Source organism: Ischnura elegans, chromosome 1 (genome assembly GCF_921293095.1).
Source record: "Ischnura elegans chromosome 1, ioIscEleg1.1, whole genome shotgun sequence".
NCBI lineage: Eukaryota > Metazoa > Arthropoda > Insecta > Odonata > Coenagrionidae > Ischnura > Ischnura elegans.
In genome coordinates, this window is record NC_060246.1 from 149,733,453 (window position 1) to 149,749,464 (window position 16,012).

The 16,012-nt window shown below is 36.3% G+C and overlaps 1 protein-coding gene across 1 annotated transcript in view; it reads right to left on the reverse strand.

Moving 5' to 3' along the window:
* LOC124172181 (integrator complex subunit 1) overlaps positions 1-16,012 on the reverse strand; it is a 60,549-nt gene that overhangs the window by 32,983 nt on the left and 11,554 nt on the right. Inside the window, exons 10-21 of the mRNA XM_046551599.1 lie at positions 15,387-15,500; positions 14,980-15,126; positions 13,862-14,073; positions 13,357-13,509; positions 11,312-11,489; positions 10,037-10,248; positions 8,726-9,038; positions 5,698-6,066; positions 5,008-5,184; positions 4,571-4,760; positions 3,211-3,445; positions 2,727-2,899 (exon numbers count right to left, since the gene is read on the reverse strand). Of these exons, the coding sequence (XP_046407555.1) occupies positions 2,727-2,899; positions 3,211-3,445; positions 4,571-4,760; positions 5,008-5,184; positions 5,698-6,066; positions 8,726-9,038; positions 10,037-10,248; positions 11,312-11,489; positions 13,357-13,509; positions 13,862-14,073; positions 14,980-15,126; positions 15,387-15,500 (2,473 nt within the window). The remainder of the gene's footprint in view (positions 1-2,726; positions 2,900-3,210; positions 3,446-4,570; positions 4,761-5,007; positions 5,185-5,697; positions 6,067-8,725; positions 9,039-10,036; positions 10,249-11,311; positions 11,490-13,356; positions 13,510-13,861; positions 14,074-14,979; positions 15,127-15,386; positions 15,501-16,012) is intronic.

A 16,012-nucleotide genomic window follows, 5' to 3' on the forward strand; every position in this document is an offset into this window, starting at 1 on the left:
CTGGCAGTAGCAGAAACTTATCAGAGATGGCCGTATCCCTACTTGAGTGTAATGTGGAGGGCACTTCCAGTGCACCTCTCTGTCCAACAATTGGAACATTAAGTCCTGGTCCCTTTGGAGCCTATCAATACAACCAGGCTAATGCCAACATAGGTTTCCTATCCCCCCAGCCCTTACTTCATGGTGCTAATGACCCCAGCTGTCAGTTACCTCCTTCCAAATAGTATACCATAGATAATATGGAGCACACAGGACCCGGGATATTCTGAAATTTAGATTTTTCCCGGTGTTTAGGTCACTTTTTTAAAGTGAGCTATTAAAATAACCTCGCAACTACCATCATGCCAGTGATGAATAAAAAATGGTTAATAGTCCAGAACGATATTCCCTCTTTATAATTTTTACGCATTAAAAAAGCATTTTCCCATGAAATTTTAGCATTAGTAGATTGAATCTATCGGGAATAGCTTCACTGTCGGCATTCTTCCGCGAATTCAGCACCGGGACCTTCTACTCGCAAGCCGAGTGACTCATCTTCACGTAATGTTTTGCTTCCCCTTATCTGATAACAACACCGGACACTTTTTGTACTTCAATTTAGTGGTGCTAAGCCATTCCCGAGTTTAAAGGGACTGCCTTATCACTCACGTCTTGAATTTGACTTCAATGATTACATGACGAGGTATTCTCCGAGGGCATTAACTCCCGTTCCGTTAAAAATAAATGCTTGCCGCCACACGAAGTTAAGCTAATAGCTATTCAGTTCCAATCATGTTTCATTTAAACCCACTGACAATGAGATACAAGTTGAGTCAGTTCTGATAAGTGCACCGCGCAAGCAACTTTCCCTCACCTCCATTCGTCCCGCAGATGTGGGGTTAGCCCGCGGAATGAAACAACGCATGCTGCTTTTACCACCTTGTTGAATAACCATCGACTTACGTCCATACTAGAAGTACGACTATCTTTTTTGGATCACCTTGGAAGCCATAATTTTGGCACGGGAGGATTATTAATGGCTCATTTCGCCGTTATATTTCGCTGGGGCGACGGAAAAGCATTGGCAAAATTCTAGAAAACCTTCTGTTAGGGATACATATTCCGTAGTTCATAATTCTGGATTAACGACCATCTACTGTAATTAAAATAAATATATTATAAACAGCGTCAGTCAATAAGTCAAATAATAAACGAAAGGTGATAATGTTAATATCTCCGGCGATCATCTGTCTTAATCAAAAGTAGTTACGCATACACGGCGATTGCCGTATGTTTTAGGCTTCGATATCCTTCTACGGCAAATTTGAACTAAGAGCGATATTCGCGTTCATAAAGGAGCCAGAAATATTACTGAGAGAGCATAGGGGGAAGCAATAATTAGATTCGCGATGTTTCTAGTTTCACGCTCAACAGTGGGACGTCATTTCAACCGTTCCTGTATTCATTTTTGCAACTCATTGAGACGAATAAATAACCTAACTTCATATTGCTAAAGTCGGGATTTTCAAAACAATTCGAAAGATAACTGCGTAAAATCAAGATTAGCGGCCTCTTTGGGCCTTGGGTTATGCTGCACAAAATCGAAAAACTGTTTAAAATCAAGAAAAGATGTAAAATCGAAATTTCACCATTGCAATTTCCTATGCTTTCCGGCCGGACTTGAGTATCACTGCGTAAAAACGAGACTTGACGTAAAATCAAAGTGCGTAAAATCGAATTTTTACTGTACTCTTCTTGATGATCTTCTGCAGGAAACATACAAGAAAACTGTTGTTTTTATATATTTAACTTCTTAATATTTTCACATTAGAAACTTTTATATTAAAATAAGTATTTCGTGCAATAATTGTTGTATGTTGTGTGAAATAATTGTTGCCTTGATCCCAAACGTGAGACGAGTGTTTGCCTGACAGACAATTGTGCCCCCCCAGAAAAAAATCCTGGATACATCCTTGCAATAGATATTCAACAGTTTTGCTTTTGCAGTTAGTAACTTTTAATTATCTACTTATTGAATTCACATTTGTTTAAGCAAATTATAAAGTACACACAGGGTTCCCACTCTAACTAAATTATAAAATTCAAGGTTTTCTCCAGGTTTTCACGGTCTAAATTGCGTCAAATTCACAGTCTTATTGATAAGCCATTTCAGGAAGAAATATTGATCTCATAAAAATCACTGGCCGCACGTTAACTAAAAATATAGCAAATGCAATAAATGCCGGGAATGCAAAACGCAGAAATGAAAGTGCTCTGATAACGTCGCCTATTGTTAGCAAAATTTAGGGCCGGCTAAAGGTTGTGAGTGAGAAAAAGGAGGGTGACAGGGAAGTGAAGAGGTGCCTGATTTCTCGCCAGGGTTAATGATCACTTTGGTTAAAGGTCGTCCAATCACAGCCTTAAGGTCTGTGTGTCATCATGACACACGGACCAATAATTGCGCTTCGAATATACGTGTGCAGATAAATGCGTGGACAGTTTCTTTTGATCCGTCAATCGTAGATCTAAAATCAAGTTTGAGAGGTTTTTAAGGTTTCATGACGAAATTCACGGCTTATTCGCGGTTTTAAGGTTTTCACAGTTGAGTGGGAACCCTGACACATACAATCAATGGTTAATGTCAATTTTCAACAGTTGTACATATTTGAAATTTATAAAATATACATGTAAGTTTCAAAAATTAAAAGCAATTAACAATTCTTCAAATTTTAGGCAGCAGAAATTACCTGGAAGTTTAGGCTCTTGCAATCGAAGGACTTGAACAAATTTATAACCTCCAGTTGCTCCGCGGTGGCGTTGGACCTGAACCAATTGTGCCATATAAGTTTTATCCAGCACTGCTTCACCTACAGCAAAACGGTCAGTCTCCACAGCAGTGTCTAATGTGTGAAGGAGTTTGCTGAAATGTACAAAAAATTGTATTGCTCTTAAAAGAAGCCAATAATCATTAAAAATCAACAATGTACTGCACATATTACATACATACGTAACATATAACAAATTATAGCTATGGAACATTTTAGGATGGTATGGTAGGATGGAACATTTTACTTAACTGTGCTTGAATGCAAAAATTTCCATATCTATTCATATATAGCCACCATTTACGTGAGTATATATTTACATACGTCCACACTTTCTCAACTCGCAGCCTGCATACAGGTAAACTAAGCTAAAATATGACTTTCTCTTTAATTTACACGTATTTACCTCATTGATGCAATGGGAATGCCAAATGATTGAATGAAAAGCACTAGCTGTGATGGATCAAGGTCTTGCAGTGCAGCATCCACCAAACGCTCTACGGGTGACCTGATCATACGGAGCTTCAACCAGTCTGGAGCTAGCAGTGCCTCCTCAGATGTGTCCACCAGAAAGGCTCTTGGTGGCTCATTAGGAGGAAGTGGAAACCATGCATCCAGCAAGCTATTAAACAGCTCCACATCTAAATTTAAAATATAATCGTGCCTCATTAAGCAAATAGGCAAAACACCACTTCAATACCAAATAATATTATGTAAAAAAAGACACGTTGCAATTCTGGAATTTTTTGCTTGAAAATTGGGTGGTATATTTAGAAGTGAAAAATGGCATGCCTACCAATTTAAAAATTATTATTAGTATTAAAAGCCATGCTTTTCTTCTAGTAGAAAATTTTAGCTAAATGTATGAAATTGCTATACTGACCAATGAAAATGTACATAATACCAAGGGCACAAACTAATGGATTTTTTCAAACCCACATTTACGAACTCTACTCATGAATAAATATCATATTTGCAAAATATTGCCTGTCACTTCAAATATCTTCAGAGGATTCAAGGATCTGAACCCTTGACCATCAAAATATCCTTGGGGGGAAAATCAAAACATATAAATCTCAATGGTATAAAAAATATGTGTCAGAAAAAATATCAATTGCATAACTAAATATCTACCTACAAAATCAACTATTGGTAAAGGCAATTAATGTACGTATTGGTGGACAGAGTATTTCTTACATGATCAGTAAAGCTTGTCTATAGTATTCTATTCATTTTCTATTAGTCATTGAGCCAAATTCATGAAACCATTCAAGCCTAGGGATAATTACTTTTTATTCAGGCTCAATGGCGTAATGCATCCAATTAAATTACTAGTAATGGGTATGATAAATATGATTTTTTAAATACTATTACATACAGATACCTCGACAAATAATTCCTTAAGTAGGTATCATCACCCCCTACCCTTCCTTCAAGTTATATGTTAAGTAATTCTTCCAATGGCAATCACCATGTAAACTATTCTAACTATTAGGTTGACATTAACTAGCCAATGACTAATGACTTCAAGCCATGTAATAGCTTCTTATCACAAAATTTTAACTTAATTAAGTCAGGCTTCATTGTTAAGCCTAAACAAAATCTCCCCATGTTTTTAAATATGTCAATCTAACTAACTTGTGACGGACATAAAAATTGACTGGATGGAAATTAATCCATTGAATAAATGAAATAAATTCAAAATACACATTCTGAAACCATGAGAAAATTACAGAATCAAAAATAAATGGGTATGAAATAAATACCATGCCCAGGTCCATAAGTCAGGAGTATAATAATTGCTTGCACAACAAGAATATGCAAAGTACACTCTTCTCCTGTTGACCACGTAACCAGGATCTGATCCATACTTTCCGACCACGGGTAGCAGGCTTCTGATCCATTTGTACCAGTCCCACCACCATTTCCTCTTCTGAGAGCTGCATCACGCCTTACCTACATGAAAATTTATATTTACATTAACATCAATGTATAAAGATTACATAATAGAATATTTTTATGACAGAAATTCATGATGCCTTTGTCTACAATTATAGTTAACACAACTACAGCAGGGCTTCTTTCTAAACATTTAAAATTGTAATTTATCTACTTGTAAAACTAACTTCTTCGAAGCACCTTCAGAAAGATAATAGACAGCAAATAAAAAAGCTGTAATTACATGGAACCAATGCTAACAAACCTTCTCTAAATACGAATGGAAAATGACACTCAGTGCATGAAGAGCTGCTGATCCTGGAGCCTCTGAACCAGGATCAGCTTCCCCTCCAGGTGTTTGACTGAAATGGGATTCTTCCCCAACTGGTGGTAATATTGCTCCAATGATAGTACTTCTTTCCACAATCAGCTGGGCCATATCCTAAAAAGAAAATTACTAACTTCAATTAATTACCAATACATTTCAGGTAAGTAGAAGAAACTGTTAAGGAATAAATCTTCTCAATAAAGTAGTTAGTTTCTAAAAAAAATGAAAAATTCATTTTAAAGCGATTGCATATCCGTGAAAATCAATTAAGGTAAGCACATGTGATAATTCTGTATTAAATTTCATCAATTAACTTTCAAAAAAAGTTCTCAACTCAAGTTTAAAACAACTTTTGAAAAAAAAAACACCTGCCACCTATGTTAGAAAAAGGTAAAGTTGAATTTGAGATTTTGTAACTATAATTTAAAAAAAATGATCAACTCCATAAGGTGTGCATATTAATGGGTCAAATTTTGAAAAATAAAAAATAATACTAATAACATTAAATTATCACCCAAAATCAAATTACATCATTGCAAAATTCATCGTGGTCTAAAGTACATGGTACCCAATGACATATGGTACTTAAAACCAGAAGCTACCTTCTTAAGCAGTAATACTACTTACCACAACCACATCTGACATCTCATTTAAGTCATCATGAGCCGCATTCATCGCTAAAAACTGTATGTAAGCATCAACCAAGCTGGGGTCATTCTCTACTTGGCAAGCTTGACGGAGTGCATTCACAACCCCAGGTCGAACCCTAGGGAAATGGAGAAGCTGGGGCAAGCGACACAAAAGCCAATCATGCAGAGCCACCCTAGATGCAGCACCGACTATCCCTTTTCCAGATGGACTAATGTCATCAAGATGGCCAACACTTGATGTAGGTATTCTTTGAGCTGCAAGAGCAGTAACATTTGGAGCCTCTCCTTCAACTTCCATGGGCTCCTCATCCTCATGACCAACTGGATTAAGCACTAATTTTAGGCCCTGAAGAAAAATCATTACAAACAGTGAGCACTCGTAAAAAGTCTTACATGTAATGGATATGGAAAGGCCTTTATTTTAATTCAGTAAATTACTTTTCAATTCCAAATCAAAGCCAATTTACAGCAAACTTAGTTCTTGAACAGTAACAAAGCATCCAGTCATCTCTGGATATGCCGATGACTAAACCCAAATGCAAAATGTTAAGAGGGCATGCAAAATGATCAGAAAACGATTTAACGTAAAGGCCCAACAACAATTGTTTCATTTGTTGCTGAAGAAACAATGTAAAAAGATGAAAAACAAGCCATGGTTTTTCTTGTTTTGGACAATCTCTTTTCGCGGCATTTCTGCTCTCCATGCATACACTTGCCTATCACCTCCACTGAACTGCACTTGGGTCAGCTTGTCATCACTGAGGCCAGAGCTGTTGGCACAGAGACAAATCTGAAGGTACCAGGGCAGTTCACATGTGTTAAGTACTGTGCCACATCTCATTAGCACATCCGCACTCCATTTACCAGCGTTAAGGCATTGTATCATGACTTTCTGTCTTTTCTTTCCAACTTTTGAGTGACCATTGGCTCCCGCAGGTGAAAAGAAGCAGTCCCCACATATACCCTTGTCAGTTGGATCAAAGAGCATGGTGTTGAATTATAGTTCTCTGACGTAAGGAGGAGCCCATTTTCAAGTTTTCTTTGAAATTATATCTGCCTAGCAGTAAAAATTCTAATACATAACTTAGTATAAGGCTGCCATGACTACGATAGTTTGTTAGTAATACCTTCCTCTGTCTCACAGTTTATACTGAAAACCAATTGTGATTTATTGCGTCATCTGATATTAACATAGCTAACATTTGTTCCTTTACCATGAGGGTTTATTCTGTTATATCAGATATATTTTATTAAGTATCCCTTGTTTCATCATGCTATTATGTTCATATTCATGATTTATTTGCTCCCACCTTGCATGGCTTTTAATGATCAAAATCAACTAAATTATCCTTTTACGGAAATAAATTCATCTGTTCACCCCCCTTAAATGATATTCAAAATTATCTTCTGGTCTTCAAACATTATTTCTACATTCTTGTAAATCATCAAGACCATGGTTGGAACTTTGGTACATACTTGGCATTAATTCTTGGTAACAAAGTTAATTTTAAAAATAGTGAAAAGTTCGGAATCCCAACATATTTTAAGCACTACATACTTACATAATTTTTAAGTCAGTTTCTTAATGTATGAATGGATATTTGTACACATTGAGTAATTTTGCTTCCATCTAAATCAATTATTACATTTAAAAGTACCCATGGTGCAGAGGCATACTGATTACCCAAGTAATACTGGATAATGAGACTGGGTAGTATGAGGCAGAACAGAATGCAGTGCTAGAGTTAAAATATGAAAACTAAACAAAAAGGGAGGGAGGTGGGGCTTCCAACCCCCTATGTACCTTGATAATTACTATATTGAGAGTGTTGATATGTGCAAGATGAAACATAGGCCATAACCACTGCTGGGGCCTCATAGTGGTCTCTCATTTTATAGTTCGTGTATCTGCAGGGTCCAAGGAAAATAGAAAGTTCGGAAACAGCCCTGGGATTTCTGAGGCCATTTGCCATGCAAGCCTTTGGCCATATGGCCCACAGCATTGACCTTACAATTATTATGAGTTTTTTTTAATCCACACAGGCTAAATTTAATGAAAAAAAAACCCTGTAGACTGGCCACCAACCATGTATACCATGACTAATTGTAAGCTTGAATGTCACGCTTTGTCACTGTTCTCAAACCTTGTGCAAATTCATCAAACATTAGGAATTAACTATCAATATTCCTTTAAGTATATCAATTAAACAATGATTTACACACTAGTTATTCTGCTTACATTAAGTATGAAAACAACAAGATGTAAAGCACAGACGAAATTTTCAAGATATTTAATTAAAATACAATCCTGGCTTGAAAGAGTTTCAACGATATAAAAATTATAATACAATTGAATCAGATCATCATGATTCTGAGGCTATAGCTAAGCCTGAAGAATTCATATCTCCCTGAAATTTTGAGATAGTCTTCAGTGCACACATTTCAAATGAAAACTTTCCAGATTCTTTACATTTTTTTATTTTTTAAGGCTTTGCTGAATTCTACTCATGAGCCATTATAAAACCAAGGGTGCCCACTCCCCCTTTCCCTCGTTCAACAGCTTATACCCTTAACCTGATGATTAAGCCCCCAAATTCCAATAGAAATGCTAACGAAATGAAGAAACTCACAATGAAATCATTATATATTGTTACAAGATTCATTTGGTAGAATTTTAAATAATTATTTTATAATAAATGCAAAATTACTGTTCCAGCTGACTGCATTTGGATGGCATAGCATTAAATAATATGCATACTGTCGAACGAGCCATGGACAAACCAAATTTAACACAGTGAAAATAAAAAATATATAGAGAAACGTACGGCAAGCTGATAATTTTGATTTCCTAAATAAATACAATTAAAAAATAACCATAACAAACATATACATTCTTGAAAAATTTTTCCCAACGTGTAAGAAAAAAATTTTCCTTGAGTATTCAGCCAAAATACCCTAAGGCAAGCGCCAGAAACCACTCTTAGAGCAAACATTTTTAAACCCACCTTGATTGCTTGAGCCCTAGAGGATGCCTGCTGAGAACTTAAACGACGCAGGAAATATTCAAGCACTTCGCAAGCTGCCTGAGAGTCCTGAGCCTCCCCTTCTGATATCTCAATGCCTTCTTCGCCTCCTGAGCCCTGTAGAAGAGCTTGCAAATGCCGGAGTAGACGAAGTTGCTTATGATGTTTCTCACGGGCTCTAGATGATCCTTGACTGACATCAACTCCTTCTGCCATTGTGGCTGCTGTACCTTCTTCAGTGCCAGCCATGGCATCTGAGAGCAGAAACTCACACAGGCATTGTACTGGCAAGTGACTGAAGCAAAGCACAGCAGACAATGAAGGTGATGTCATTTTAAAGAAGTTATTTTGAGTAAAAGAGTACAAACAAAAATTAGGATTACTTAATTTATGGATTAGAACATCATAAAAATGGGATTTTAGCATCTAATTCAGAATGTTGGATTATTAAACAAACATTCCAAGTAAGATTTTACATTAGAAATGGATCTTTTTAGAAAATTTCAACCTATCATACAGAAAATTGATAAACATCACTAACCAAGACAGCATGTACAAAAAAAATTATTACTGAGTCAGAGGTATAGAGGTTATGCAAGGATATGAAATTTTTGAGATAATTACAGCGACTCACCCCATTTTCTTTTAAGCGGATAAGAACTGATTTTTTAAAGCTATAATTTGGAGGAAGAAATTCATGGGTTCGAAATTTACATAATAGGTAAATATTAACATAACATTTTTGTTGTACTCCAAAAGTAAAATACTGATTTCCTTATTCAAGTTTCATTACAAGGTATACAGTCAAGTCAAATCCATGAGTATCACTGATAACCTTTTGTATAAAGACATTTTTATGATGTTTAGTATCTTTGAATAAACTAAATTATTACTAGGTTGAAAACAGTACTATTAGCTGAAATCATTAAAGTTTTCCTATCCATCAATTATAACAATATGTACCATATTTCTCTGAATGTAATCCTCCTCTGTATAAAGTCCCCCACCACATAATTTTGAGGCTTCTGTTTCGGGAAAAAAATTAAAAAGATGCGTTTGAATATAGCACCTCCTTTACTTTTACCATGGACATTTTTGAAAAAAAAGGAGGGACTATAATCAGATAAATACGGTAATTATAAAGAGTAGAGAAGTGCTAGTATCTAGATACAACAGCATGATGTTAAGAATAGATAAATGGTAATTATTTGTATGCTAATTCTGAATTCATTATCAAAGTAAATATGGCATCCAGGATTTGTCCTACCCAGCAAATTAAGTTGGAACACATACCTAAATGCGCCATCAGAGCTCTCAACAAGGTCAGCCAACCACGGCATGGACTGAGATGTGCCTTGTCTCTGAATCACATCAAGAAGGAAGTCTGGGCGTCGACTTCTGCATAGTAAATGACCCATTCGGAGGGTTGTATTTAATGTCCGCAACTGTTCTAAAACAGGAAGAGGTGGCTTCCGAGGTGTACCAGTAGGATCCATAGTAATCAGCTATGGTAAAAAAATATTCACATAAACTATTAGCATACACATTTTTATACAAGATATACTGAGATAAATGGAATTATATATTGCTTGTCCAATAGGTACAGTTGATCAAAGAAGGAGCACAAATGATGCAAAGAAGTAACTAGAAAAACAACATGGCATAAGAAATCTACACATTCATGGTGAAGGGGCCAGTTCCTTTTTCTGGGCCACCTTTCTCTGCCCACAAGGCTAAGGCACTCCATTAAAATTGGTTAGTGCCCATAAAAACTTATCTTTTTACATTTCAATGAGATGGAGTATACTCAAATGTTATAACAGCAAATTTCAAAGCAATTATTTTCACTCACAGAAAATTTTTTTCACTCTGAACATTACAGATTTTGAGAACATGAAAACAATATTTTTATGATATTTTTAGTTTCTTCGAAAATCCATACTGAAATAAAGAGGTGGGAAAGAATTTGTAGCATGTGACTAACAGGCATAGTGACAAACACAGCAGATTCCTTAAATAAACGGATTTATGTATTGCATCATCCTTAGTTCTGCCAAGCCCCTTTTTCAAAATAATGTGCTCCTAAGGTCCTGATAAATGGCACCCAATTGTATGCCAGGGAGCATTTATTGGGTCCTTTGGGATCAGTGATAATACCCTCTCTCCTAATATTTTTTTAAAATTTCAATAAATGCTCACAGATTATAGACAGACCTGATTCTTTCTTATCAATATCTTACAAACACTAAACTACCAAATCATTTAAAGGAAGACAACCATATCCAAGTATTCACAATTACTGTCATGGGAAAAAATTTGCCTCACGCAGCAATCAAACCACACACATTTAGCTTTCTAGAACTAAGAACTTTGGTATATTGTCACGGGAATCAAAGACCCTTAATAGTGTAGTGGTCTACACAGCTACTGGAAAAGCCATAGGTCCATAGTTTGATTCCTGGATCAGGGGAAGTTTTTCCCAAGGCAATTATTGTGAATTTCACCACTGTTCACACCGCAGATTTTAAATACCTACATCGCTATAATGAAATATGTATGTTGAATTACCTGAGACAGGAGCAGACTGGTTTGCTCAGTGATGGCCATTTTAGTGGATGCAGCAGCAAGGTGTGACTCAAATTCCAATATGCGTTGCTTTTCAAGAGATGATGTCTGGAGTTCTTTGGTTCGAACATCTTCAATGGTCTCATTTCCTCCAATGGTTGGTGGTGGATAATTAAAATGGCTGTAAGACAAATGTTGTATTAGGTAATAAAATTGACCATGAAAAGAAAATAAATGATCTGATATTCAACCTTAAAGATCTATCACCTTATTTTTAAGAGAGATCAAAAGACCTTTTAAAAACCATCACTATCAAGAACACAAGATATACAAAACTACAATGATTCATAAATATAGATTATCATAAGTAAATAATTTCCATGCTTTAACCCTTTCGACACAGCAGAGTTTTCGTCTTAGCATGACAGCTGTACTGAGCTCCAAGAGACTCTTCTTTCTCGTGGTACGGAGCATTTTTGGAGGACATTTGTTAAGAAGGGTCTCACGGATAAACACTTGCTTTCAGCTCCAGCCTTTTTCGACCCCTCCCAGCAAGGACACCACATTATCTCGGACTCCGAGGGTAGATGTGCTCCCTCCTTTCCAGGTTAACGAGCATACCTGTGGCATTGGTTCAGGGTCAACTTATGGATTGCTTATATGTATTTGGCACATGGATAATTGTTGCTTGCACGTAAATTGCAGACTTTGAATTGAATTTGTCATTTTTTTCCAAGCATTATCAAATTTTAAACAAAGTTCTAAGGTCAATATTAACGCATTTAATGAAGCAACAATTCTATGTTGATGTTTATACAGAACTCGAGATATAAGTTAATATTTATCGTAGGATTTCGTTTAAAAATTTTAATTGCTGCTCAAAAGACAAAGAATTCAATTCTTAGTTTATATTTCTTGAGAAAAGAACAAATATTTATTTCATAAACTGACAGGATAAACAATTGCATGACCCTTACCGCTAAGAGGGGTAATATAAGACGAGGGGTCAGGGTACCTGCTTCCGGATTCCGAGGGTAAAGCCTAAACCCGCAGTATTGGGTCCTGAAACAAAGACGTCATACACCCGCGACGGTTATAAAAGGGGGAGAGCTGGGAAACGTATATATTCGGCATTAGTTCACTTGTGTAAGAAAATCTCAGACGAAAACATACAGCTTTCGTCTCCCGGGTCAAGAAATGTGCACACGTATATTTACGTCTTCAGTAGGGAAAAGGCTATGGTAATTCAAATAATACAAGGATTATAAAAGTAAGGTGCAATTCAATTGAACATCAACATTCTTGACAGAAATGATAATTGAATGTGGAGGTGCAATGCTGGAGGGAAAAATGGTTTGAATGGAAATTTCTGTTCAATATTCCCAAAGGCACAGTGATCCCAAAAAAGTCCAATTTAGCACAACCTCCTTTCGCCCCATGTTTCTTGAGAAAACAAGCTTTCAATTGTATAAATTGAAAAATTATACGCTTCTCAGCCTCTAATTTAAAGAAGCCCAACAAAAATAATACGTACTACCATTTATTCCACACTGTGTTCTGCATATTATATCGGTTTCGGATCTATAAATATTGATCACTACACAAAAAGCTCATGATAGAGAAAATTTTAGAAAAAAGTCCTCATTTGAAATAAGTGAGTTACAGTCTGCCTATGACAGGCGTACTCTTCCGAGCTCCAGGCAAACGTCAGTGTCATATATAGCATATTAATAGCAAAATTGAGAGGGAATCGAGCAGTACTTTTATTTTGCTCAAATCTTAAATAAAAACTTCCACATCCCTACCGTATTTGACTAGGAAGACCTGTAGATGAGAATTTTAGTGGGATTCCAATTTAATAGGGTAGAAAGAGGGTAGTGCGACATGGGTACCTCTAACGTTTAGACACCAGTGTTATACATAACCTCTGGTACTATTTGGTTCATAACAGATGAGGTTTCACTGTATTTTTAAAATAAAAACTTAAAATAGTGGACAAAAATGACAATATTCTAAGCCAAATATTTATAAAAATATCTTCTACTAACTTCGTGATGCACATTTCCATAAAAGTGCGAAGAGTAGGATATTTTTCCCACGCAATACTTCCAAAAGTTGTTGGATTATGAGCAGAAATGATGAGTAGCATCACCCATGCTTTCCAGTACAAGTTTGATATTGCTAGCTGAGGAGGGCAGTACCTAAGAAAAAAAAATTCAATTAGTACACATCCATACTCCAATATAACAAAGCAAAAATTTTTAAATACTAATGGAAAAATTATAACTACCAGGCATAAACCTGAAGATGAATAAATCATTATGCAATATGTACTAGGATTTAAATGTAGATAAGATGCTGCATCCTTACATCAGTGATCTGAAGAAGTCAGCAGCAATATCGACAAAAATGTAGTCCAGAAGAAATATGGACCAACACGGCATAAAGCCCAGAAGAGCTGCATCTTCATCTACATCAACCCTTAGAAGTCGTCATAAGGAAAACCAATGAGGGTAATTTATAATGCAAAGAGATTTTACTTGCCATACTTACCCTGCAGGCAGATTAATATTTTCAGGGTGATGATAAGCACTGAGATTAAATATAAGATCTATTATTTCCAATTTATCAGCATACAGCATTGTATAAGGGGGATGTGGGAGATTTGTGCATGGACTCATGTCATTAGCAGCAGCTAAAGCAGCAGCTCGTTTCACCAGCTGATCTCCCAGTTCCAATGTATCAGGAGCACTCAGTGGATGTTCCTATGATGATGCAATAGAGAATGGATGTTTACATGCATACATGCAGAACAAGTAAGCATCACTTCAAAAATTATCACACAGAAGTTGATGGTGATTACAAAATAACTCATAGAATTACAAAAAACACTTAATAAATGTAGAAATTCCATTACAAATTTGAGGTGGGTAGAGCGGGTTGACTCTATCAAACATGTCCAATTGGCATACATGAGAAGGTTCATATTATAATGACATCCTCAAGAATGAGCAGCTATAAAAGTGAATGTAAACTCACATTGGTTTACCACAAGGTTATGTCACAATCAGGAATCCACCAAGACTTGGTTCAGGAGTGTAACATATCAGCCTAATATTTCACCCATTAAGGTATCATCCCTTCATTTATACCAGAGGTTTCCAGCCTTTCCATGCTGGCCAGCTGCATGCTAAAATTAGCATGACCTCCTAGTAAACATACACCTGTACTTGTCAACTTGTGGTAGTGGCATTGGGAGGAGGTGATCAACAGCTAATGTTATTTGTGCCATGGGGGAAGGGTAAGGAAAGGAAGGGTGGAGAGAAACCCAGCTTTGGCATTCACACACATTCAAGCAGGTACATATTGGGCAGCCTCTGAAAATTCTCTGCAACCACTAGGATTTGAACCCAAGCCCATGGGGTGGAAAGCTAACACTCTAGACACCACACCAACCCGTTCCCTTTGTCAACTCGTTCTAGACAATTAACTTAAATCACTGGAGAATATTAAAACCATTTATGTGCATAGAAATTTGTGAATAATTTAAATTGAAACTAAAGAGGTAATCAAATCATTTCTGTAGCATTTTAAAGGGTGGTCTCCATCAAACCTCAACAAACATTTTTAAAAAATGATAGCATGCCAAATTTAGCAAAAGCATAGAGTACCTTAGATAGGCCAATGACAAAAATTCGTATTAGAGTATTCTGTAGTACAGGAACTTCTGCTGCAAGGCGTTGCATTAGAGGTCGATCACTCTCAACAGGCCAACTGTCCCATTTGTAATATTGCTCAGGCTGTTCCATGAAAAGGACCTGCAAGCAAAATAAATTAAGATAGAAACAGTTGCTGACTGAGTAAATGACTTGGCCTACTTTTATCTTGTAGGAGATCTAACATTAAGAGGCAAAACAGAGAAAATAATCAGCAATTAATTAGGTGGAAGATAGACTAAATAGAAGGGGTTGAGGAGCATCAGCTAGACTCTTCTAATGGACATAAAAAATTATCACTGATATAGATAGTCACACTTGAATTACAAGGTGTAGAGATATTAACTTAATTCAGAACAAACCTTATGAAGAGCATGAACAAACTCAGATGACCCAGGCCTATACATTTTTGGGACAGTTTCATGAAGCCACCAGACAGCATCCCTTTGAATCTTTGCAACTTGCATCTGAAAAGCCTGCAATAACATGGTGAAATAAATAAAGGTCTTCCAAACGACATGATCAATGATAATGATGACCATAATGACTCATGATCCTACCATAAGTGCAGAAGAATATTAAATGTTCCTTGCAATATTAGAGGTAAGTCAAACTTCATTCATTCTAATAAGTGGAAGCCAGGTATAGTGAGTATGGCCTATAGTAAGAATCGCCTTATAACAGGTACACCCATGTCTCGTATAGCGCAAGGGATGCGTTCCTTGGGGTCTTTGCGCTATACGAATTTGCGTTATACGAGAGCGTTTTAACATAGGGAAGATAGGGATGCGTTCCTGGTAGCATAGGTCTTGGGTATTGAATTTCCTCTAAAACATCTATATTCCCATAAAAAGCCTTAGAAAACATTATTTCTATAAATATTTATAGTTAAAAACATCTTTAAAGATAGTATGCACGCATTCGAAGACTTTTATTCACGTTAAAAAAAATTCTTACGTGCTTTCGAAATTCCTTCCTGTCGTGCGGG